The 27,454-nt window shown below is 46.5% G+C and overlaps 1 protein-coding gene across 1 annotated transcript; it reads left to right on the plus strand.

Moving 5' to 3' along the window:
- The first annotated feature begins 5,979 nt into the window (after positions 1-5,979).
- On the plus strand, positions 5,980-27,310 carry LOC112573798 (ecdysone-inducible protein E75-like). Its single transcript, XM_025254406.1, is given in 8 exon segments — positions 5,980-6,793; positions 16,450-16,548; positions 17,108-17,205; positions 20,545-20,689; positions 21,542-21,738; positions 22,236-22,611; positions 22,987-23,000; positions 23,002-27,310. Coding segments are annotated over 7 exon segments (1,482 nt in total). The 5' UTR covers positions 5,980-6,793; positions 16,450-16,496; the 3' UTR covers positions 23,602-27,310.
- Positions 27,311-27,454: the final 144 nt, after the last annotated feature.

Here is a 27,454-nt window from a genome sequence, read left to right on the forward strand (position 1 = left end):
GGTATGTGGAAGCTCACTTTTAGACGTCTGGAATCTCGTCACTCTGCCTTCCAAAGTTTTAGAAATTTGTGGATGTTAATTTACACTTGGCATGAAGAAAGTAGGTAAGTCGTCTTTTAAAAACCAGTTATGTCTTCCTTGATTTTTTTCTCTCCTTTCTCCCTCTCACCGGACACATGTTATTTATCTCGCGGAAGACGGGAGTGAAGGAGGGTGAGAGGGAACTAGTGGTGGATGGGGGCAGGAAAGGAGTAAGACAAGCAACTGCTTGTTGTCTCCCCAGGCCCAATCCTCCTTACCGACTGGACTCTATCCCAAAGATGTTGCAATGGAAGCTAAAGAAAGCCGGCGAAAGAAAGATGCGAGGTCGCTCCTCCGTTCCTTTGCCTGTCTGCGGTGTTGCGAGGTCACGCCGGGTGTCTAGGTGCAGCCAGGGAACAGCCAAGCTGCAGGTCAACATTCGCTCAGGACACACGAGTCACATGGTGTGAAACAGCTTGGATGCTGGAATCAGCAATGTGGAGGTGTTGAGTAGCAACAACGGATATCTACGGTGACTTTGCGGGTGTAAAGAGAGCAACAAAACAATTCCCCACCCTACTACCACCACCACTACCACCCTCACACACACCCTCCTTCACCACGGAAAAGTCCTAAACTTTGGTTGTGAGGAATCGAACCGTTTGTGCGTCAAAACATGAAAGGGCGAAACTGGTTCGGGTGCACAAGATTAGGTCACACCCCGGGGAACGTGACTGACAGGGGAAAGTTCGTCAGCGAGAGATGGCAGCTGTTGGATTCCACCCGGTTGTGGAGAATTTGATCTTCCGACATATGTGAACACAGCCCTCGATATTACACACACACACACACTGACATACATCACACAGACATAGATAAAATATGTGTATACATGCATACAAACTGGCAAACATAGCATACAGATAGACAAACATACTGACGCATACAGACTGACGCATAACATGTCGACAGACTCACTTACACGTGTGTGGATGGTGCATGCACACAAATGTACCGAGTTACATAAGTAAACATGCATGCAGGAAGTCCTGTTGGCAGACAAACAACAAACAAATGTGCCACAAGGCAACAAAAGTGAAGAAATGCGCCGAGCATTATCGTGTTCAAGGTTTGCGGAATATGCATGACATTGCCGGCATATGTTTACCGAGATACGGTCTGCCTTTTGTTTTTATTTGTTTATTTATTCTTTAGACTGCAAAATGCGCGATTCACGGCAGTGTGTCCGTTTTTACCGTCTGCGCCAGGTGCAGACTCAGTTCCAATTACCTTTTTCTCCATCCATCTGTGTGCTGCACATCCACCCCGCGCCTGACTCGGCATTAACCTCATCCGATGAGACGAAGTCGGCAGAAACACTTTTTTCTCAGGCCCCACGATCTAGAATTTTCTGCCCCTTTCTTTTCAAACTATATCTACATTCTAAGCCTTCAAATCCGACTTCAAAACGCTTGTCTTTAAAACATATCTTGCATACTCTATGTTCTCCACTGCTCATTGTTCATCTTCATCCTTTCACTCACTTCGTACTTTTGTCATGATGCTGATGCTTATGTTTACTTGTATGGTTGCCTGTCGGTGGGTTTGAGTTCGCATCCGCACAGGGCAAGATGTTTCACAGGTTCAGTGAATATTTGTTTTGCCAGCTGCACCATTCTCACACCTGTAGTCCCCATTCTGTCACGTGTCCGGCGCCTTGAAGCCCCACCTGTGACGGTTTACAATAATTCATCCACTGCATGAGCTTCCCCGTGTCATACCTGTCATACCTCTCGTCTGTCATTTCTCCACCTGACCTGCGAATGAACCTAGTGTTCCAGTGAACGAATTCATCATTTTAGTTTATTTTCTTGTGAATTATGGCACAACTACATTTTCTCCATGACATTCTGTAACCCACTCTCTTTCTCTTTTTTGCCTTTTTCTGTCTGTCTGTCTGTCTGTCTTCTCTTGTCTCTCGGGTTCAATCGTCTGTCGTTTCCATTCTACAAAGCTAGTCTCTAACAATGATCTTGTAATCAGAAACAAAGAAAACCAGAGAAGACCTTAGGACGAAAGACTCCACGTCAAGGACTGTGTTAATTATAAAAGACTGTTAATTACAACACCTAGTATGCAGAACGCCCTATAATTACCCCCTAACCCAACTGGAGTTCTACAGGCCATCACTATGTGACCCCATCATGAGTGCTGAGACGGAGGGGTCAGAGGTCAAGATTGTTTCGACGTTCGCTCTGGAGCACTGGCTTCTCGACCCAAGTCGGTAGGTCACGTGACCCGACCAAACACAACAAATGTGTCTGTAATTCGTGGATTTTTAATGCGTTGCTAGTCACCACCGACTCACATTTCATATCGTGTGTCTGAAAAAAGTTTGTTTAATGCAACCAGGTAGCTGTTCCCAGGGTATTGGCCTCGTGACACGTGACCGCCGGCATTCTAAAATATCTTCGCTCTTCGCTCTTCCCTCACTCGATCTTCCTCTGTGTGTGTGTGTCCACATGTGTGCGTGGGTTTGCTATGTGCATTAAGCTATGTCAGGTGCATGCACCCCAAGACAAATTAGTCCTGCCCCACAATGGGGGAGGGAAGCGGGCGGTAAAGTGAGAGAGAGAGAGGGAGAGAGTAGAGAAAGAGCGGGAATCAGGAAGGAAGGTGTGTCTGTGTACGCGCGCGTGTGTGTGTGTGCACGGGCAATTCTGTCTCTCTGTGCACGTGTGTGTGAGTGTGCAAGAATGTAATTGTGTGTCTGTTTAAATGTATGTGTTTTTGTGAGTGTATGCGTGCGTGCGTGTGTGTACGTCGATATAGATGTGTGATATTCTGTGCGTTCATGTACAGCTGTGAATGTCTCCCCCACACACACTCACACACACACCTGTATATGTTCCATCTGTATATATATACTATAGACTATAGTCTGTGTGTTCGTGTTCCCGCGATGTAGTCTGCAGGTTGTTGCTAATGATCACTACCACCGGGGTTTCTTCACTTCTGCTTACCTGGCTCACCTGGCACGCCGAGCCGCCACGAGCCACGCAAGGTCGAGCTAACTGGGACTGAGAGCAACGACAGGCCAGGTGACGGGAAGCGGACCACATTTCGCCACGCAGTCGTTTTCGCCGACAGGTGCATCCAGGTGTTATGTTTTCATCAAGCCGCAGCCTACACAAACAAAAGTACTCACCTCATTTACTAAACATTATTATTATATAACTACACTCATGCCATCCGTGACACGTGGACATTGGAACCCAACACTCAGCTACCTTTACCTTTTGTGATAAAACAGGTACCTCGTTCTATCTAACATCATCATCAAAGACGACGACGACGATGATGACGACGACGACGACGATGATGATGAAGAACCAGCAAAAATGTTTGTTCGTCATGGCATTATCATTGTTTTCATAATCCATTACTTCAGAAAACTGCGAGGAATACGACTCAGTTCTGCTATATTTGTGTCAAAGTTTGTTTTAATATTTTTACCGAACGAACACCTGCATTCACTCCACAGGCCACCAAAGGCATGAAGCCATCTCAGATGACATCAGAAGATTTCGTCTAACGCTCGTAACGTCCGCAGGCTCGTTGACATTTGTTTCATCATAAGATGAATCGTGGTTGTAAAATGTCTTCTGTGATATTTAAAGCAAGGTTCGTGCACTGACAACACACAGCACATGCGAGGCTAAACCACCATCTTGACTGGACACATTCTACTTTCGATTTGACAAAGTTTGATTTTTTTTAATATGACCGTCAGTTAAGCATCTGCCAAACATACTCACATATACACTTGTTTGTGAACAGTTAAGAAAGTGGGTACCAGGACAGAAATCTGAGTCAAGTCTTTTTCCCCGGTCTACCAGAGGCCTTGAAACCCGAAGCTTTGAAAAAAAGTCATTTCCGAGCTTCTACCTGCAATATGTTTATCTCGACAACCACGGCCTCGAGGCGTGGATATGTAGGAGACACGTCTGCAGCTAAGAGTCATTGTCTTTTTTTAAAATAAGAGAACCTGTCATCAGATAAATGTAACGGGCACTAGTTAAGATATACAGATAGACGGCGAGGGGTAGGGATGGTAGAATCTTCAAAGGTCAGTGGGAGAGTTCGCCGCTTGTCTAACAGTTACATCCACCAGACACATATCTACAATGCTTAACGACATTTCAACTGTCGTTTTTGAGCAATGGTTTTTGTCTTTGATGACCACTATCTTTTATTTTCATTTTCATTTTTCTGTCTTTCTTGTTGCCTGATAAACAAGGATCATTGCTTCTACCCGTGGAATGTTCAGCTCATCAAAGCAGTATACATGCCTATCCGCGAATAATGCAGAGATTAAAATAACGACAAATTTCAGCAGACGGATAAGAGTTTTAAAATTAAAGATTAACAACAAAAACTGACAGCAGTAGAGCCCATAAATAAAGCTCGGGTGCAGTTTGATTCTGTAGCATATGTTCACGGGCGTGATGACCGCCCCCAGGGGTCGTTGAAACAGGTTTTATCGCCGCAGCCGCCTGCTGAATCGTTGTCAGCATGACCGTTGACACAAACTGTGTCGCTCGATGATGAGATACGGTGACTCGCTCTCACCTGAGGCTTCGAACGAAAGGTGCAGGTAGGAAAGAAAGAGAGAAAAGAGAGAAAACGCCACGCAAGCACCAAGCTTGACAAATATCCTCGCCTCCTTGTCGTTATATCTCGGGTTTTCAGGGTGGCTGGCTGGCTGGCTGGCTGTTATGCTACACTTTGATGGTGAAGTCAGTTTATCTCGATTCACCTGCAATGTTGACGATATCGCATGTCATGGGGGTAAGTCTTTACAAGGGTGGGAGGGGAGGAGATTTCATGACAAGGAAACTGCAGCCGTTACCAACCGAGGGATGAAGATATATTTTTGTATGTTCATGTGTAATTCTGCGCGTGCGTGGTTGTGCGTGGGCGGCTAGCCATCAAGGACTTCCAGAAACAGAATCTGAGGAATCGACCTCACCGTGACCCGGACCTTGTACACACATGCATGTGCAATATGCTGTATGAGATGAAATTCTCATTTATCTGATGGAAGTTTTACCTTTACTTTCCCTTTTTCTCCAATATTTCTTTCTTCTCTTGCTTTTGGATATTTCTCTCGCACACACATTTTTTCCCCCCAGGCACGAACAACGGAACAGCTGGGGTTCGACATCCATGCGCGGCGAAGCCCTGAAGTTGAAGATGTAAAGATTTTTCTCTCTCTGTGGGTACGTGTGGTGTCTGTTTTCCACAGTTTGGGCTTCTCTCCTCCATATCCCGGGGCAGGTCCATGAATAGCAAGTATTTTGCTCCAGTTTGTGCCGTGTGCGTCATCAGCGAAAGGAACGGCCTGACTGCACCACGTGCCCGCGGCCCAAGGTCACGGCGGAGGGAGGAACTAGGCCAGTAGTTCGGACGACAGACGCCAGACAGCGGACAGCCACAGCAACTGCTTCACCCCTCCGACATGCCATATCTCAACAGAAGGGGACATTTACTCGGGGGGTCATGCTGTCACCCTGCGCAAGATTAGAAGGTGACACAGAAACGGGCGATGCACTCGTTTCGCGGAGCTAGAGGTCGAGCAACATGGCGCGCGTGCCTCTCGCGGTTGAGCTGACCTGAACAAAAATGACTGAGCTAAAACCGGAGTCGATCAATTCGTGCGCTACGTACCCATGACGAAGAAATAAACACTACACACAAAAAATCCCCTCCAAAAAAATTTAAAAAATCTCCATCATCTTTAAAGTGTAGTCCGCCAGCATCTCGCGAGTCGAGCTTCGCCAGAAACCAGGACAGCTCATCACACTTGCTGCACTAAGCGATATTCGCCTCGTTGCAGGGCAGCTGAGGACACGAAACACGAAAGGGTTTGTGCGGAAACCGCAACCAGGAAGAACCTACCCACATTTTTCTCGTCGACAGCCGCAACCTCTGCACATCAGTACATGTCATCGAAACCAACCCCCGACATCCCCGATGAACGATCGGAATTTTTACCGGTCGCCGACGACAGGTCGGAAACGAACCGGCGTTACCTGACGAGCCTCTTGTTTACCTCAAGCAGAAGCGTACCAAGCCAAGGATCAATATAACTCGAATATGGCCGCCGTCTCCGAATGAACGGAGCGAATCGGTTGTCTGCTGGCTAAGGTCATGGTGATGTCAGGGCGGTCGATGCTTTAGGGGCGGTGGCATTCTCCGGCCTCACGCGCCGCCTGCCATTCATAAGCGGTCCGCCCATGCAAAGACACCGCAGCAACAATAGCTAACCTACAAATCTGCGGCTTTCTATTGCCTAATACATGAATGCGAGATGGGTTGAGGCGGCCCTTGCAACTTCCAGATAAAGTTTAGTCTCCGTTAAGCTCCTGCCCTCGTTTCACTCGTGCCAGTGTGACTGCCAATCACACCAAGATGTGCAACCTGATTTATCCTTTGGACGGAAAGATGCCTTTGTCCATATTGGTTTTAGTTTAAAAAGAAAATCGGCGGAAAAAAAACGAATAGCTAAAAGAAGGGGGGTTGTGGGGTGGTGTAAGTGGTTTGGAGTGGGGTTAGTGTAGGAATAGCGATCGTGGAGTAGGAATCGTCATTCAGAGGCCACAACTGTGCAAGAGAGAAGCCAGTCGCTAACCTTTGATCTGGAAATGTGACAAATATCTGAGAAAGCGAAAGTACCGTGACCAGTGTCCATCACTCGAGTAAGTTCTGGGTGAGTACATAACTGTTCTGACTGTGTTGTTAAAGACCTCCATACTTGTATTTATATTTAATTTTTAGCGCTAACTTCGCTAATTCGTTTGTTTGTTTGTTTGTTTTTTTTTAATCCTATCTTTCCGTAATCTTCTGTTTTATTTCCTCTTTTGTACTTTTTAAAAGCATTTCCACTGTCAATTGTGAACTTTGTTTAAAGTTGGTTTGCATCTCCATCGGCATCGTCGCTCGTGCGTGTGAGTGTATGTGTGTGTGCACGCGCACCCGCGTGCCTGTGTATATTTTTGCACGGTTATCTAACTCAATTTTTCCTGATGCAGAAGTAATTTGGCAATAGGGGATAGTGCAGTTACACATTCGTGGCTCACAATCGTTACATAATCTCTCGAAGTGTGAAAGGACCTGAGTAATGAGACAAAGAAAGGGTCAGAAGATAGGGGCTACATTTCCCAGGAGTCTGGGGGTCAGGCACTCCAAGAGCTCAGCTGAGGTTGTGGATCAGGCGAGCGCCAGGTTCGCGAGGTTTTGTCTTTCGCCACATTTCTGCCTCCACTCGTGGTTTTATCCCGGGTATCACTGCGGGCTTCCCTCGTCCTCCACTCACCCAGACCGCAGGTATTGCTTTATGTTCTCACCTTTACTTTTCTCACTTCCAGGCGCTAGGAATGGATGCTGGGTTCCATTAGTGTTGGCATCTACTTCCCATACGTAAAGTGCCCATATGACCTGTTAAACTGTACGGACAGTAAATAGAATTTATACGAGCGATCATTTCGTCCACCGCTGAACCATTCAGCATGATGATATGAATAAAATGAAAATAATATGATACGTTTTCTATCATGCTTTCTCGCGTATTTATTTGCAAGGAAATAAGTATTTTATAAGCTACCACTATTCAGACAGATGCTGGTGGATGTGCACCAGTGTGTACGCCCACGGCAATTCCCTGAAGACAACAGTTATGGACAGTTATAGCCAGTAACCATGTTACAGCAAAGTCGTTGATGGGTTGTTCGCATCCTCACTTGACCCCCTGAGTCTCAGTAATTTTTATTTTGTCTATCAGCCTCTACTCACTCGTGAAAGCTTGACTGGCAACCACTAAGCAGGATGTACAAATCAGAAAGTTGCAAACGACATTAACACCAGCTTTGAGCTCTGTTAAGCTCGGGATTATCAAAGCTTATCCAGCTCTTGATTTTACTGATTGACAGCTTAGGGCTTTGGTTTTTTGCGATTTTTGTTTATTTCTGGCTTATATAATATATATACACTGACTGTGTTTGGTCACCGATGGGATACTTAGTAGAGTTCGGTGCAAATATCACTTTGGAGACACGCGCACTCACACTGAAGCACGCGCGCGCGCGTTTGGAGCCGATGGTCTGTTGGTGACAAGTAAAGCAATATAAATGGCAAAAAAAAATAATTATAACAATATGACGACCATAGTTCTTTTGATACTACTACACTAGCGCCATACTGTGTTTAAAGATCCACTAACTGTGAAAAAATTAATAAACACATGTAACTGATGTCTTCGGGCAGTTTTTTTAACTTTGGGAAACACAAACAGTCACACAATGCACGTGAACTATTTGTTATGCAGTAAATGTCAGGAAAGGAGGAAGCCAGTGTTCGCTTTCTGGCAGATCTCAGGTGTCTTTAAAAGCAATTGTAGTTTTATACTTGATGGCGCTGGGTCTCAGGAAGTCTGATGTGAGAACGACAACACTTGGGGACGATGTTTGGCTACAAACTTGAAGAAGAAGAAAAAAAGTCTTAATGGAGATAATATTGAATTTCCGTATCTTTTATTTATTCACAACCTTTGACTTAGGAAATCGGGTGAAATGGTGGAAGGTGGAGTAAAGGAGGGTGTTGGGTGACACAAAAAGGAAACAAAAAATAATTACCTTCGTCTACTTGATAAACTTCGAGATTCTCGAAATATTTGTTAAAATACAAGGTAGGATAAGCACTGGCCTAGTGATATGGATTTCTATTTACAGTTCTGATCGCTCAAACTGCGCTTTCATTTAATTTTTCTGGTGCGGTTTCAACAAAAATTGAGACGGACATTGATTTAAAACAAAGAGCATTATTTTTCTTGGACGCACCTAATGGACAGCAACGGTCACTTTCAATCAACTCTTTCTGAAGCAGTTAAATCATTTTTGTCATTGTTGTCAATGTTTCTGATTTCTTCCTCGATTATTGTGAGCTGCCATCATCAACATCATCGATTTAATAGTTCGATGCATCTTAAAACCTCCCCTAATTGCTTTTACTCAATTTACGGAGCGGATGCCCAATACCCGGGTATTTAATTTGGAGGTGGGTGTATTTTACATGCGAGCTGAATCAACACTCCTACAGAAATCTTGAAGATGAATACCTACGTCCGGTATCCAGGTTGAACAGAGACCAGTAACATCTACACATGAGTGTGCACAGACGACTGAATGATTGTAAACAAAAAACTCCTTAGTCAGGGTTGTAACACAATAAAGGATGCCAGACGGTTAGGGTAGGGTTCATCATGTGTGTACATCCGTACTTAAAGTACACGTCATCCTTCAACCAGGCTTCCGGCGCAGTACCTTCCTTGCCTGTCTTTGTCCTTTGGGGAAGAAGTTTTAAAAAATAGGTTCTATATATATATACACCAGGCGTTCTGAAAATTGGCTTTGTTCTACGTCACACTAGCAAAGGGCGTTTAATGAGAGGTAACTCTACTTTGTTCTTAGAGTGAGCTCTCTTTCTTCATCCTGTTTGTTTTGTTGTTTATTTGTTTTATTTATATGTGTGTGTGGCATCCTTGCTGAAGCTGTCTCAGCACATGGTAATAGTAACTGCCGAGAAGAGAAGAATGGATAAATGGATGCGGCTGGCGTCTAACCGAGCGCGAGCAAAGAAGGCTGCGTCACGGCAATGGAGTCTGCTCTATAAATAGAAACCAGCGAGAAGAGGAATAAAAAGATATTTTTTTAAAAAAAGATAGCGTGAATGAGACGAGATGTGAACCCGAGACTACTCGGTCTGGCTGATATGTGATAGCCACCAGACTGCGCGGGAAGGAGGATGGTTGGTTTTTGTTGCTGTTGTTGTACCCCGTGTCAGCAGCAAAAACCACATGACGGCGAGCGGGAGGAGAAACAGTCTGAGGTACAGGTAGGGTAGAAGGGGAAATGTCAAGCATGCACAAGTCACAGGCTGGTTTGGGAACGAGGCCGCACATGTTTAGCGATGAGTATCTTTCGTTTTTATTTTAGGAGGATTTTTTTAACTCCGTCGGACGCCTGAAGGCGCTGCCGCTGTTTGAGGGCCAAGTACACACAAAACGTACATCCTGTAAAGCCTGTATCACTTACATGGCGGTTGGACCCGTTGTGACGTCAGCTCTAGCCGTGGACGTTGACCACCACAACGCCAAGCCTCTCTTCTTCCCCTTCCTCAAATGGGATGCTGAACAAACTGTGTTAGAGTTCGCCACGATTGCACGTGACTTCCTTCTAGCCTGCATTTCCCAGCAGTTAAAGGTCGAGTGGGGTGCAGTTTTTTTTCTTCTACTGACTGGGTAACATTTAGTGCAAGATACAGTTTGCCAAAATCTGGGTGAATGCCTCCATTTTCATTCTCGAAATACATTCAATAAATTAAAATATAAAAATATCACCGAGCAGAGGATGAAGACAGAGAAGAGTCGGCAGGTCACAGGTTACCTTTGGTGCTTTTACTATTTTCATGCTTGTTACCCAAATTAGTTTTTTCCTTTCTGGTTTTTTTCCTCTTTCTTTCGTTTTCTTTTGGGTTGAGCCCCAGCGCTCACGTGGTTTTTTTGTTTTTTTTTTAACAAAGTCCATCATTTGAACGGAATGGCGGAAGGCGGAGGGGGAGATGGTAACCTCCTGTAAAGAGTTGTCTACAGCGCGGGAACTAATGTCTGGAGCAGGTTGATGCCGACCCTAGGTGTGCACACCTCATGGAGCCAAGCTCCCTACCAACTGTCACATATGGACAGCAGACGACAAGTTATACAGGCCAGACTATGCCAGCTCTGGCCACCAAAAAGGATGAAAAAGGAAAAAAAAACTAAACCTTTAAGTCATGATGGCACATTTGTTAGCAAGTCGAATGACAAGTTTGAAAAATCAATTTTCGTTGGTTCTTAATACGTGACAGCTGACGTTGACGACAGTCACCCACTGTCACCCCACTCCTTCATGATGGAGGGATGCGACAGCCAGGCGTTCCTGAAGAAGACAGACATTTTATGGCCTCAGTGTGATCGAGCTCTGCCTCTACCACCTCATTACGAAGATCAGATGCTGCGAGTGGTTACATGTCCCTCAGCGAATGATTACATGCCCTTGTCATGGGGCTCATAACTTCTTTGAGCTGGTTACCTGCCCCTGTGTGCGTGGTTACATGCCCCTTGTCGAGTGGTTACGTGCCTCATTGAAGGTTATATACTCCTTGCTAATTAATGTTCTGTGCATGAGATTGCATGTATGTCTGTCGGTATGCGCATGGAATAACAAACGACTTGAAAGCAAGGGTTGGGGAGTTGATATCTTTGTATCAAACAGCTGACGTTCATAATTTACAGCTCACTTGGCAGATGTAACCTCTGCTTTTATTACATATCAGTTTTTTTCATCTGAGGTGTTTTTGTTTTTTTTTAAGCTAGGATGGTACAGGGGGTTGCTGACTAGGCCAAGATGGGAAGTAGTCCGAGCACTCCCGGTAGCGCTGAGCTTTTTGTCCTTTCGAGAGTTTTCTGCGCATGTTAAGTGCAGGGAGTCGCACGAGCCGTGTGCACCCTTGTGTCACACATCGCCGTGAAGCACTCTAAGCAGCCTGGCACAGATGGCCACCGTCCCTGGAAAACAGTTTACAAAAAAAAAAAAAAAAACCACGAAAAGGAGACAATTTTATTTCCAGCAACTTGATTCTACCAGGAAAGGTCGGTACGCCTATACCAGATGATTCCAGCAGCCGCCATCAATCAAAATGGTCTTTTGCAGCTGTTTGCTCTTACACTCGCCATGTTCTCTCTCTCTCTGTCTGCTACACTTCCTTCCAGCTTCTACCTCTACCAGGGTCCATGTGCTTTTGTTGTAATTCTCATGGTGCGACCGTTCTGGCCAGACCCGGTAGTTGTGAACATTGGGCGGAGGAAATGCACACATCCTTTTGGTCTTTTTTAAAACATGGTATTGCCTTGTTGCAAAGCTGTGTTTTTTGACATCTGCTAGCTATTGGACATACATCAATATTCCAACTGTCTGTTGGCCCGAGCCGACACTGGAAATAATTTATCATCTTCTCCAGACATGCGTTTAGAAAGTATGGCGTCGACACGTGCATGCGTGGCCGCCTGGATGAAGGTGCACCGAGTTGCTCCCTCCATGTCTCCCAGCCGGGACAATGAGAGCAACATTGTGGATCGAGATGGAGGGAACAGCGGGCAGTACGACCTAGGTGCCTGACATAGATGAGGACAACCAGACCGACGGGAAAGAGGAGTGGGGAGAAATGGTGTTTGACGCCGAGCCAGCTTTAACATGTCAAGGCCTGTAAACAGATGCCACATGCAGGGATAAAAAAAACCAGTGTGCCCGAGACGAGAGCTGAACTCAAGGACAGCCAACCTTCACTACATTGGTAACAGGCGCTAACCGTTGCACCACCAGGCCGCCCGCCGACGGAAAGGAAGAACTAAACCCAACCCACCTCAGGACTATCTCTCACTTCTTGCCATCTCTTTCTCTCGTAGACATGCGAGCGTGGGAACTAACTTATGCCGAGGCTATCTGGCTAAACCAGGAGTTCATTTACCTCCAGACCATGCCGGTAGCCCCACGGAGAGCCCGGTGGTTTTGGATCAAAGGCAGGACGAGGACCTCTGACATGGATACTGACCTCCGAGGTATTTGCGTCTGTCTGCTGAAGCTTAGTTTAGGGTTTGTTACTGGAAATCCAGTGGTGGCCCTTTCTCATTCTGGAACATAGGTATCGACTGTCACGTGGGACAAGTTCAGAGGAATGTCACTGAGAGTTATAAAGATTGCGGAGAAGACTGTGTGTTTTCCCGCTCACTTGGCCATCTTGAGAGCAACTGCTTTTCTCTTACAATAAAAGATCTACCTCAACTCATTACACAGTAATTTTAGAGACAAAGTAGCAGGGCTGTGTTTCCTAAGGTTGAGACACGTGGTGCGCACCGTCTGTCAGACAAGTACCCTGTCTCCGAAAGCGACCCTGGGTCAGTTTTATGTAATGGCGAGACACCTGAAGCGTTCGTCTTACCTGACTGGCACTGTATGAATTGCATAGGAAGCAAGGAAGCAATTAAAATATGTTTTCGGAAAGACTTTTGGGAAGGGGTAGGGTACAAGCACAGTAATGTTTTGCCAACTCTCTGACAATGGCACGATCCACTGGCAAGTCTTTGGTGCCTCTGTACCTGTCTCATGTCTCTCTCGACAGTCTAGACTGTCCCAGAGGCCTCGTGATGACAGACTGCTTCTCTTCTTCCTGGGAAACCAAGCAAAGGCTACAGGAGATTTCTGTGCGAAAAAAAAAACGCGCACACGACATCAGAGCGACTGTCACAACCACATTGCAAATCACTAATGAAGCGGGTGGACTAGGCTGGATCACTGTTTAGTGCCAATGGGTCTTGGAGACAGAAGGCAAGCCAGTTGAGAGAGACAAAGAAAGAGGCGCGCTTATCTTTTAGAACCACTACATTAATGAACACAGTCCTAGTTCTCTCGCTAGCTGTAGCTTTAATGACAAAACATATGTAACACCGCCCATCCTTAAAAAAAATGTCACAGACTCGTGTCCACATCGATTTTTGGGACGTGCACCCTGTACGGAGAAACCTTTTTACTTATCAGATTTCATGACTACTATTTTGAGGTCCACTTAATAATACTCGTGCAGAGAACGGGAAACAGCCATGGTTTTCAAAAAAAATGACCGAGTGGATCACTTACAATCTGTCAACAGCTAAGTGTCGTCAAGTATTCTTTTCTACACAAGCCCGTGTGCGTGCATGCTTGCGTTTCGGGTGTGTATGTATGTGTATGTATTATGTGTGCAATGGTGTACTCAGAAGATTTCTCGGCGAAATAAATCCAATAGTTTATGGTTTCGAGACAGTCCCACCCCACCCATACGTACACCAAACCACGATATGAAAAGCTCAGTGATCTTGCTGAACCCCCTTTATGACAACAGCAACCTGGTGTAAACCTGCCTAGTTTGGTCACGTGGTTCGGTTGACACAATGAGAGCGACCCCGAGGATGTGGACAGTCTTACAGGTGCCCAACCTGTTTATCGCTGCTGAGCAAAGGTCATCCGTGAAAGCCCTGTCACCTGATGTTTTGTTCCCCCCTCCAGCCAGCCAAGAGACTAAATCGAACTATCCTCATCTTTCAGAAAGGTATCGTCACTTTAGCATCATTGAAATCTTTTCTCCTGGCAACTCTGTAAACAACGGATCCGTCATCTGTTTATTAGTCAAGTTTCGAGACCAGCTGCAGTGCACGATGTTGGTACAGCTGTAAAAACCCTGGAAACAGCTGTCACAGCTGCCACAAACTCCGCTAGCGTGGCAGGTTTTGCTTACCTGGTAAAGCCTCCATACATTTCGCATGGATTTTCTTTCATTGCATTGGGTGTTATCCAACTTTTCATGTAGTTTCACCTTCCCGGAGGAACCTTCCACGACCCCACCCTCCAGCCGGTTTCGCCATTAAGAGTCTGCTGATGGCTAATGCAAGCTCCGAATCAGGTCACTGCTTAGATGATTGAGCACAGATGGCCTAAACAGTCCTGACCCTCCAATGCTCTCCCTTCGGGGTCGTGAACTTTACGAACACTGTTGGGAGGAGGAGGTATGCTGTGACATCATGTTCGGTCACCGCGTGCGACAAGGGAGTTGTGGAGGACAAGGTTTCATGCATCTCTGCATCTTGTATGCCCCTCGTGTAAACAGAACTTGACCCCATCTCCCAGCACCTCCTTCGTTAAGATTCAATTCCCTTATTATGTTTTCAAAGGTCGGCCCTTGCATCCTCGTCATGGTAATTGGCAAAAGGTAGCCTTTCAGCTCCCGATGATCGTAAATGAAACTGAGGTGACTACTCCAAAGGCAAATTTCGTGGATTATTGTGAAACGGCGTCACCTCTGCATGAACCCAGTATGAAAGCACTTGGCGTTGAAAAGAAAATCACGTGACCACGCGCTTTTCTACAGACATTAACAACTTTGGCGACTTTGTAACCGAGCGCTAATAATGAACCCACCCTACCTACCGCTACCCCTACCTTTACACAACCTCCCTTCTCTCTCTCTCTTACACCCAGACACGCACAACTCTTTTGACCTCTTGGTTCACTTTTAAATATTGAGATAGCAAACTTTGCAAACAATCTCAGTATGAACCGGTTTCTTAAGAGCTCGAGCTTTGTGAGTTAACATTCAATGTGTTCTGTTGGTTATTGTAATTCAATACCTTATCTCTTTCTCTCTTATTATCACAGACACACATACACACGCATACAAATAAGATGTTTGGAAAAGAGCCGACAACGGAGGGGCTGTGTGTGTCTCTCGACGGACTGTTGCATCCTCCAACCCAAACTTTCCAAACTCTAAAGAGTGGTGTAACTGCTTGAGATTTTTTTATGACTGAGTAAAGCTCAATGGAAGTATCACAGCTCGTGCATTGCATGTTAGGAAAGTATACTGGCATCTGCAACACACCCGATCTTCTTTCTATAACAGATCCAGTGTTGGAAGCCAGGATTGGAAACAGCAGGATCGGTTTGTAGGGTGCTGAGTCTAGGTCTTGCCTTTAAACCCTCCGAGGTTGTTGTTCTGAATGCTTCTGGGACATCAGCCAAGACAAGACGTTTATTCCTCACAGACTGGCGGACTTTCGAACATAAAATACACAAAAGAAACAGAAAACGAAGGAGCAATGTCTCAGTCATAAACGAAATATTTCTCCTAAACAAATAAATAATTATGGCTTAGTGCACCCGGGATGTGGAGGCTATATCAGCTCGTACAGAGGGCATGTTGCTGTTTGTGGATCAGGCGATATCCAGGAGAGACTTCGATCTGTTGGTCAGTCGAGCTGCGGGTGGTGTCGGAGGACGCGAAGAGGTGCAAACTATGGACGGATGTCGATCGGAGATGTAGAGCTCACCCGAGTGCGAGTCCACCTGCAGGTGGCGCCACGGCTCTTGCATGCTGTTCTCAATTGAATACAATATCTGCGAGATCCTTCAGTTATTTTACAGCCAGGCAGGCCTCTTGCCACGCGATGCGGCCGTTGAGCTGTCATCGACTTCATTTCAAACGAGCTACATTTGCATGCATTCAGAGCCAGCGTTAATCTTGCTTCCGAATTTAGCTCTCCGCCCACCCACCCCATGTCTCCCACCCTCTTTAGACTACAGCTGTGCCTCGACGTAGTTATATACAAAGAAGAGGGGAAAAAAAAAGAAACAAAGTTTGTGCGCATGGTGGAGCGGAACGTGGGAGGGGCTTAGGTCTTAATCCGTCGGTGTGGCTTGTACGAGGCCTGGTGTGTGGTGATCCTGTGATTCTGGCTTTTTGCAGACCTCCCCTGATCGGGTGTCCATCCATCGGACTTCTGGGCCACCAGGATGGTGGTAGCTGGAGTGATGAGCAGGCCAACCAAACGCCCTGTGTCCTCAGGTAACTGTTTTGTCCTTTTCTCTGTTCTCCAGCACTTGCTGAAGATTTTTGCTTAAAGAAAATGACGGGGGTTGGGGTGAGATACTCAAGTTTTAATTTCCATTTTGAAAAATTACCGTACGCGTACAGGTACACATTCACGTACATATGTGATATATATATATTCCTTCATTACAAAGGAATGGCAGGTGAAGCCAGGTAAGTAGTGAGGTGAAGCCAGGTAGGTAATGAGGGGAAGCCAGGTAAGTAAGGAGCTGAGGTATGTTGTTTTAAGTGAAGATCGCTGCTCCAGGTCGCTGTGACCTTATTCATGTCCCCGCTCCCTCCCACACTCCTTATCATGCATCGGGGTTGGTGATATGATTGTATGTCGGTCACAGGCTGCCGTGCTCTATTGGCAACGATTGCTTTATTGACATGTGTTGCCATATTGACCCTGGCGCATGTACAGACGTAAGAGTGCGTCTGCTCATCGACGTGCGTGCACCCTCTTGACCTCATGCATGTGTGTGCGCGTGCGTGCGTGCGCGTGTCTGCGTGTTTGTGTGTTTGTGTGCAGTGACTGGAGCGCCTCAGGGCGGACACATCTTATGTCGCGTGTGTGGAGACAAGGCCTCGGGTTTCCACTATGGCGTCTTCTCATGTGAAGGTTGCAAGGTGAGTGTTCTGACTGCGGTGGGCGATAAGACTGCCATCAGGCCTGGGTGTCCCTGTACCCACGTCTGCAACCATAGCAAGCCACTCAACATGTAATGACAAGCATACGTGCACAAGTCCATGCCAGGTCACTGGGTCTGTTCACTGCCACTACCCTCCCTTCCTCACTGACACCGTTACAAGCGTGCATAACACTCCTTTCAACTATTTCTCTCTCACACACACATTACAAGAATATTTCTTCGCACGACGGATAAATAAATATTATTTCAGTTTTGGTTTTTTAGGAGGAGGAGTAAAGGGTAGATGATGCTCGCTCGAACGCGCAAATGTTCAGTTAAGAGAGAGAGAGTGCATGTCATCCTGACCTCGTCTATAGCGGTCTTTATCAAACCTCATTTCTTTAGTCTTTTATCTTGGCAAACTTGGTTTAAAAAAAAACAAAACATTTTTTAAAAAAAAATATCTTGCTGCTCGTCTCGTCTGATCTCCTAGAAGATTCTTTTTCTCTTGACCTCCGCGGTTTATTCCCGTCAAAGGCTCCACACCGCCGTGTCACACTGTTTCTCGGTCGATTGCATTCAGCGCCCATGTCACCCAGCACTTTAGAGACGCCGCCAGCAGCCCACCCAATCACCAGGCCTCACCCTCCGGGTCAGGCTGACCTGACACCTGGGAGAACGCGCGTCCTGGCGGTTGGGGCCGCAGGCGGCGTGCACGCCTCCGTTTCTGGCGGAACCTACCAGCAGACGACCGCGCCTGACCCACCTTCTGACCCCCCAGCTCCCCCACCCCAACCCCTTCATTCCATCCCCCTCCCATGGTGTTTTTTTTTTTTTTGGTTTGTTTGTTTTTTTTTTTTCGTTCGGCACATCACATCCACGAAGGGGGACACTTCACGATTCCTCAGGTGTATCGGGGGAGTGCACTCGGCCCTCGAGGTACGAGAAGAGGGTTTTACGCCGTGTCTCGAAGGCCTTGCACTCCTGCAGTTGTTCGTCTTGTCTTGTTTGTTTGACGAGAATAGGCTTCGAGGCGTTGTGAAGAAATAAAGGGGGAGGGGGACAGTGTGTACTCTAGCCATGCACGTGGTGGATTGTCATCTGCACGACTGCATTACCAGCACCTGGTGGTGTTACCTGCTGGCTGTGCCGCGCGGCTACGTGCACTTTAATACTTGGGTGAAGGTCGCGTGGGGAGGAGTGCAGGTGAGAAGGGTTAGTTGAGCAAGCCTGTATATGTATGCTCGAGTTTATTTATTTTTTTTTCAAATCCAGGGCGGACTCAGTCACATGCCAAACAAGTGAGAGAGAATAGGCACAGACTGTTCAGTCAAGCTGAACAGACAGCAGACGGACTCATGGATGTGTGAACGGGTGGGTGTTTTGGGGGGGTGGAGGAGTTGGGAGGGCTTGGTGACCGAATCTATCAGCAATATAGAGCAGTGTGCCATAAAAACAGTTCATACCTGAAAACAAAGCGAAAGAAAGAAAAATAATATTGACATTTCTTCACAAAGAAGCAGCAGTGTCACACCGACTGTCACCATGTGTGTCATCTGAGAACCTAATAAAAACGTTACAAGTGCATGTCACTTTATTGACACCTGGCAATGTCAGAATTCGAGTCACCAGTGTTCATACTCAAGATGTCTTCAAAGACATCTCACCTTGTGCCAAGTCTCTCTCAAGGCACAATCTTTGTAATGACTTGGCCAAGTTCTAAGGACTCGGTACAGGATACTTATTTCATCCGTTCTTTTTTTAGATACATGCCTGTCCACGTCATCATCCTCAAAAAGACATTCTTTTCTTACTTGTCGACAGATACAGTTAGTTAACAACATATACATCAACTTTATATACAACATATACACCGACTGTGGCCTTAACAGTGTAGACCAATCCATGAACAATCCTTGTCTGTCTTGTGGACCTTTGTGAATAATGATAATTTCATCATCTGAGAACGGAAATGGGATGAGGGAATTCCACAGACTTGAGAAAATAGTACCTTGCAATGAACTTTACAGTCCCTGGAAAAATTGTGCCTCACTACGCCTTTAATATGTGAGGAGCAGATAATGAAGCTGTAGAACGTCGGCAATCAATATGTACAAAGTAATAATTAACTAGTCGTCTGGGGCGCTGACCTAGGAGCGAACTGGAGGCAATATCGAGATGATACAATCTGAGGGAGGTAGTGGTTCGGTTACAAGCAGTACGTGGGGGGTTTGCTTACAAAAATGGTATTGTGTGATGTCGGCCATGGGGATAGGGGATGTGATGGAGGGGATGGGGAGTTTGTGGGAGAGCTTGCTGGCAATCACAGGACTGAGCAGCATTTTCATTCCAGCAGAGGTCAGTGTTGGACTCGACCTCTAGGGTGTTGCGCGGTGGTCGAGCCAACTGGAAAATATGGCATCATGTTGCTCAGTCTCGGCGACTCTACACTTCAAAGTTTTTTGTAAAGCGGGGAGCGGGGGTTCCCACACACCAGAATGTAACAGAACAAGTTATATCAGTCAATCTGTACATCGAACTACGTGTGCCAAAATGATTTTTCAATTACCGCAAACTTGTAGTCTCTTTCAGAGTGGGTTTTTTCTTTTGTAATTATCTCTGAGATGTTTTTACTGGCGTTCCTCGCCTATATGTGCATCAACATTTTATATATATATATAGTCTTGGCTGGGGATATATCTGCTGCCTTAACATTCCGATGTAGATGACTTTGGTGAGCTGTTACTCCAGTGCGGGCTAACCTCTATTAAACTCTCCCCTTCACTTCATTTCTGACACACTCTTTAAACCACGTAAACAATTTATTTGTTTCTTATTAGTGTTCTTACAAGTTAGAGTCTGGCGTCTGGCATCCCAAGGCTGTAGACATAAAGATGGTACTTTTGTCTTGAAGCCTTCCTTGCGTTTGCACCTGTTCAACAGTTATGTTTGCACCTGCACTATGCCGCTTTGACCTGTCTTCTCCTCAGGTGGTCACGGTAGTCGGAGGGCGAACACTGGGAGGGATGGTGGACGGGGGGAGTTTTTTTATTTTACAAAGAAGGGATTCCAACCAAGAAAGGCAGTGCCAGACTCTTCAGCTCGGGGGGAAAGAAGGGAAGGTTAGCCATATTAATGATGTTGATAAAAAAAGAAAAGGTAATAAAAGGGTTATGGAAGGAGGTGGGATGGCGGGGGTCAGGTGGATATGGCAGTGTGATGTCAGAGAGTGTCTCTGCACCGCCCACGGTTAGTCTCCAGAGTGGGAGGAGGGATGATGGGCAGTACTGGTCTTGACGGGAACACATGTGGTTCTGACGGCTGCTGCCATTTGCAGGGCTTCTTCCGGCGCACCATTCGCCAGAAGATCACGTACAAGCCGTGCGAGAACCCCAAGGGCTGCCTCATCATGCGCATCAGCAGGAACCGATGCCAGTACTGCCGCCTGCAGAAGTGCGTCACCGTGGGCATGTCACACGAAGGTATACGGCTCTAACCTCGGGATAAGCAAGGGGCTGGTGCCCTTTACGGCTTTTCCCTATCTAGATAACAAGCAAAACTATTACATTCTCTTCTTCATCATCATCATTTTTTTCTTGGGGGGAGGGGTGTGTGTAATTTTTCTTTGACGGGTGGGGGCTGTTTGTTGCTGTCGGCATCCTCCTGCTCTACTTCTAGCTGATACTTTTAGAAATATTTCCTGCATCCCAAGGTTAGCTCTTTCTGGGTTGGCCTGCCAAAAGGTAATTCGTTTCTTCCGGAAAAAAAAAATACATGGAGAACGCGCTGATGATGCAGACAAAATGACTGAGTTTGTGTCATGACTAGCGCTTGCTTTTCCCGTCCGTATAGTGACTGTAAGAACACCTACACGACAATAGACAATTAAGTGAAGCTCACCCAACGTGCAAGTTGCCAACAAACCTTCAAGCTGGCTTGCTGGCCTCTTGTGTTCGGTACAACTTCTGCGGAACGTCGCTCTCGGCGAGCGAGAAACGCTTTTGGTTCGCGGGCTTTGTAGGTAACAGCCAGCCACAGAAACGATCGACAGTTTTTTGAAATATATACATACACTGCCTCGAGAGTTTGCATAAAGCGATGAGAAAAAAATATCCTTGAAAATATTTGCTAAACACAAAAACCTATTAATATTTATCAAATTCTTGTAATTTATTTTTAGGAAGTCTCTTGAAAAGGATATACACCATCGCTCACTCTCACGTCTCACTCAAGTTCCCATTCTCCCACTGTCTGTGTCTCACTTACACCTGTATCTGTCTCCCACTTTCTGTATCTCATCCTGTCTCACTCTCACTGTCTCTTGTCCTCGCCAGCCGTGCGTCTGGGCCGCTGCCCGAAGAAGGACCGGCCAAGCAGCAACAGCTTCTTCGTGCTGCCGCAGAGCGCTAGTGGCGCCGTGGACATCGACAAGCAGGTCAAGACGGAGCAGATGGTGCTGGCCATCCACGACGCCTTCAAAGCCGCTGTGCTTGACTACGATGCCATCGCCAAGCAACTGTCCCCAGAGGAGGTCTGTTTTTCAGTCTTGTCTGCCTTCTCGTCGTCAGATGTCCTTCATCTAGGTCCAACCACTCACTGACATCCCTTCGACTACCCTGTCCTTCCAATTTAGCAATCAGATTTATTATTCTGCATGCCACCCAAACCCAGGCCTGTGCTTTGTGATGAGCAAGCGCATGTTAAAGAAATTATTTATTCAATGATAAAATTGTTGTGTGCATACCCTAATTTGGGATTCCGCGCTGAATATGTCCTTGTACTATATAAAGTGAGAAAAAATTCTTCGGTTGATTAAAGATTCTTTATTCTTTCTCCTCTAAGAGGTATTCTATATATACACACACACACATTCCGATCTATCTTCATATACAATATCTCTCACAGCTACACGCACACTGGATTAATTGATCAGAAAGTCTGTGGTGGGGGAAAGAACAAAAGGTGAGAAAGGGGGCTGCTTGACGGCAACTCAGAACGAGGCTAAATGCTTGACGGGTGTGTGTGCAGCCCACCGACATCCTGAGCTTGGAAAAGTCCAAGAGCATCTACACCCGCTACATCCCAACCATCGTGCGCTGCATCAGCACCTTCGCCAAGGAGATCCCGCAATTCCTGGACCTGGCGCAGGAGGACCAGCGCGTGCTGATCAAAAGCTGCATCCTAGAGGCGGCCGTCATCCACGACTGCACGCACGTGCACCTGAGCGGCCAGCACTGGCTGGACGACAAGCTCAAGTTCCGCCTGCATTGCGACGGTCCTTCCCGCCTGGGCCTCATCGGGGAAGTGTTCGCGCACTTCCACCAGCTGGTGCTGAAGCTGCGGAAGCTGGATCTCACCGACGTGGAGGTCTCACTGCTTTGCGCCCTCGTCCTCTTCTGTCCAGGTGAGACCGAGAACCGGTGGTAACGTCAGTAAAAAAAGGTCAAGAAAAACTTTCGACATCCTTCCTCTTCCTCTCTCTTTCTCTTGTTTTCTGATCCCTCCTCTAATGTTAATCTCTTCTCGCGAAATCTGAGGTCACAGAGAATGTTCGTGAACGCCATTTGTGCCATCTCTCGATGTACAGGAGACCTCGCGACTGTGTACTGAAGTCAAAAAGTTAAAAAAGCTCATGCCATCTTCTGTATTGGTAGTCGACTGTCTGTCCTATCTATAGGCCTGTTTTTTCTTTATTTCTTCCTTCCTTCGATTTTTTCTTCTTTTTATTTCATTTTCTTACCCATCCCCTTTCCTAAAGTCATACACCGCTTGCCTGCAGATCGCGAGGGCCTAACGAACGACCCGTCTGCTTGAGAACCTGGAGGCGGACATCGCTATGGCGCTTAAGTGTCAGCTGCTGCTGAACCACGGTGATGGATCACTGCTCTTTGCCCGCATTGTGGAGGCCGTAGTGGACCTGCGTACCGTCAGCACCAAGTACCTGGACCAGATCCTCAACGCGCGCGTGGAGAACACCTCCGACTTCAACTACTGTCCGTCTTCCACTCCCCCGCTCAAGACCGAAGCTCTTTCGCCCGCACCAACACCGGCTGACAGCTCCTCCTCTTCGTCTTCATTTTCATCATCGTCATCATCGGCCACGTCGTCATCGACTAGCGACCTCGGCGGGCTGCGGCGGAGTGACGAGGTCGGCGAAGACGTGGACATGTCACCCCCGCAGTCGTCGCTGGAGAACACAGAGAAAAGCCCCATAGATGGGAAGGATATGAAGGCGGAGGTACCCTTGTCGGGGCCTGTTGTGCTGAAAGCTGGTAAAGAACATTCACCGATTCCTTCTCCTCCACCAGAGAGTCATCAAGGGAAAAAAAGCTGCGGTCGAAGCCAGAAAAAACTCGACAACTCGTCAAGCATCTTCCAGACCCTCCTCCTCTGATCCTTCCGGGGCTGGAGGACAAGCTGCTTGCCAGGAGGGGCCGGGGCCGTTGCGTAGAGACCACACCACCCCTTCTCCCGTCCGGTCCCCCTCCTCTCCTGTTACCCTGCCAATCCTTCGCGCACTACAAGTATCGCAGGCAGAACTGTACAGCCAAGACTTCCTTCTTCGGGCAGTCAGCCAGCTTCCTGCAAGAGCTAGACCGCAGGTCGGCGTCCAGCCTTGGTTCCCACAGCGAAGCCATGCACTTCTGGAAGGGTGACATGAACGCTAGCGTGCATACGCACAGACCGACGCCGGGCTCGCTGGGGATGCATGGCGCTCATGTTGCCCACATGGGGAGCCACTCACCCGCTCGTTCGAGTGGAGGTCAAGGAGGAGGTAACCGAGGCAGACGTCCCCTGCGTGCGGTGTTGACGACATCTATCCCCCTTCCCAATTCATAGCCACTCTTGCTGTGCTTTCTCCTCCACACAGCTGCTGGAGAGGGCGGACGCGTGAACTAAACGAATAGGCAGTGCAGTATTTTTCCAGAAAGACATTTTGAATGTGGGTCGAGCTTTCGAAGGGAGACTAATCACGGCAGACGTTTCCAGGCTGCAACAATATTTATGTGTGGTTCAGGAGGAGGGAACTCATATTATATCATCATGCGAAGGTTGTGATAATACTTTGTTGTGTCAGTTGTATCAGCTTAAACGGCGCTCGATAAGATTGTAGGGAAAATAGCTGATGCCACAGTTTCATTGTTTAAATTTAAAACATGTACATTGATGGGGTTGGTATCTATAAGTGCGTGTGTGAATGTGTGTGCATGTTCGGAGGGAGGATGGACGCGTGGGGGTAATTTAGGGAAAATCGTAGGACCAGATCTGTCGACTGTAGACGATGCCCTGTGAGCTCACATCCCACCCAAGGGACGCAATCCTAAATGCGACAGGGTGCAAGGGAAGCAAGCGTGATAAAATTTTTGAAAAATTTCCCTCGATGTGTGCTAGAGGATTTCGTTGATGTTTTCAAAATGTGCATCCGTATTTCCGGAGATGTTTTAACAGCCTGCTTGTTTAATGTTGATTTTCCGTGGAAGGTGCCGTCTAGTATGATTTTTTCCCCACCCTACCCCCATGTCCTCACCACACAACTAACATTTCTCCCCGTTCTCATCCCCAATGGCAGATACTGGGTGTGAAGGGTGTGACCAGTCTAAATATCTGTGGGAGACGTGAACAGGAGACAAAACATCAAGTTAGGAGAACAAGGTCCACCTTGTCTTTATCTAGCGTGCCATACTTTCTGACAGGACAGTTGGGGTTGAGGGATCATCCCTGGCTCTGTGAAGCACACCCATTCTGCCATAACTTAGCAAACGCTGCGGAATATTAACAAGGAACCTTTCGAAGTTTCTGAGATGTCCGACATAGTGAATTTTTCTGAAGATTATTATCATCATCATCACCGTCGTCGTCGTTATTATTATTACAACTGATGTGATGGACTGCATGTATATTTATGTTCTGAACGTGTTAGTGCGCTCGATCAGTTTCACGTGTGTCTCTCTAAAAGCTGATATGTGTGTGTGGTGTGTATGTGTGTGTGTGTGCATTCGCTAGTTCCACACTTTTTTTAAAAGCAGCCGCCGCTGAGTTTTATCAAAACTATCTGCTTGGCATCTAAAGACTGCGAAGTCTCTGTTCCCCTACCCACCTTCATCCCATCTGTATAGTGTGAAGTGATTTAGCATTAACACACATTCGGGTGTGCGTGTGACTGTAGTCACTATCCGACCTTTTGTCACGCCCTGTTGACGCCAGAGGGAGTCAGAATAGCGGACATCACTTTCTTTTCCCGAGTCGCTTGAGCTCCTCTCGACATGCCACTGCAATGTCAGGCATTCTCCAGTACCCGTGTTCGTGCCTGTACATACAAACAAATAAACAAACAAAAGTAACCACGTCATTTAGAAAACGTGATTGTGTCATTTGTACCACTGCGGTGGATGCTCTATTCTGGCGTTAGGGAAGGACTGGGGTAGGTTCGCGCTTGCCTCCGAGGTTTCAAGACTTTTCGGAGTAAGCAAACCGAGTGATGTGAAAGCTTTCGTAAAAGTTTGACAAGAGTGCAATTTTGTTTGAATTCTAGTTCATTCTTTATGCTATTTCTCTAGCTCTGTCTGAACAGCCACCTCTTCTCCTAACATTCTTGGAATACAAGCCTAGGAAAAAATGAATAGACAAAATCAAACATATTCCTTTCAGAAATGTGAGTGAATGCGATTGTGCTGCTAACGCTACAGACGCCCAAAGGACAGCATTGGCCATATGTTCTTTAGGCATATCCACGGACATTCCAGGCTTCACAGACTTGGCCTCTTTCTGTACATGATGTTTGCAGTTTTGAACTGAAAACCCGGTGATTTAAATAAAATATTTGTCCTGTCGCAGACCTTTAACTTGCGATACCCGGTGATGACAGTTGGCTGCCGAAGGGTAGCGTCTTGAAACGACCTGCGACTTGAGGTCAAACGATGAACTGTTGTTTATTGTCTAGCATGTATTGCTTTCATCGCCAGTAGTAGATGAGGGAGTAGGCTTTCCCGGTTAGCTTTGATGTGAGAAGAGCGCAGAACAATTTTTTAAAAAGAGAAAAAAAGGTAGAAAGCCCTTAGATTCAAAGAAAACATTTTGCGAGAAGAAAATGCAAGATGTTGTTGAGTCTTGTTGTTGTTGTTCTGCTGCTTGGTATGCCGTTTCTGCGTGATGTTCAAGAGGATGACAATGATCAAGGTTCGCTCCTCGAGCCCTTGCCTCTTAGCCATTCCAACCAGGTGACCACGTCAGGGACGTGATGATGCAGAGTGTAAATACTTGCACATTTCTTTCGTCTCCTTCATTTACTTCAATACTGCAATCTCGTAATTTATTAATCATGCTCAGCCTTCGAATTGGTTATTTTTCCCAGCGCTTAAATCTTCGAGATGCCTCGTGCAAGACGCAATTTTGTTTCGACAATGTTTTCACGGTTTAGACTCGTTTTTTCGTCGAGATCACTCAAAGGTATTCGATTTTATTACATGCATAATCAGGGAGCGCAACCTGCTTCACAATACTACACAAAATGTTGTCGCTTCCCCCCCGACTGCATATTTCGAAACGTATGTATATATATTATTTACATACTACAGACGGCACTTTGGTGAATCTTGAATCAGCAGTTTGTTCAGAATCCATGATAATTTTCTCCCTTTCTGACTAATTCCGTTCCCAGGAATTCCGTTCTGGTTCATCTGTGTTTTCCTGTTTGAAGATTGCATTTATTTTACGATCTTTACAATGAAGTGCCATTCCCACGAATGTGACTTGTATACGATGTTTGCGCGACAATGATGACGTTGGCGACAAGCCGTTGTGACCGGTGAAGGTAATTAAACCTGACGTGACATCAATGACTTTGTGATGCTCTTTCACTTTAATGTGGTTTCAGAAACAACCCTTTTCTTGTGCCAAGAAAGTTGTGTGTAATCAAAGTGCGTACAGAACTTGAATTTTTTATCCCTCTAGGTCCAGTTCACTTTTATTTATGAACTTTTTATTTAGTTCTTTACAATGTGCCTTGAATTATGCTGCTTCACACAGTTGTGCTCCTTGTTCGATGATGTACATGTCATCTTGTGTAATCGAACTGGAGGAGATTAAACAAGAGGGGAAGCACATCTCAGGTGTAGTGATCTGCAGTCGCAGTTTTATTTCTGGCCGAGAGTGACTTGAAAGTAGAATGTGAGATGCACTCTGTGCCTTGGAACTGCGAGTGTGTCTGCAAGTAACAACTACAGCAATACCAAGTTCTTACACATTCA

Source organism: Pomacea canaliculata, linkage group LG1, assembly GCF_003073045.1.
Source record: "Pomacea canaliculata isolate SZHN2017 linkage group LG1, ASM307304v1, whole genome shotgun sequence".
Lineage (NCBI taxonomy): Eukaryota > Metazoa > Mollusca > Gastropoda > Architaenioglossa > Ampullariidae > Pomacea > Pomacea canaliculata.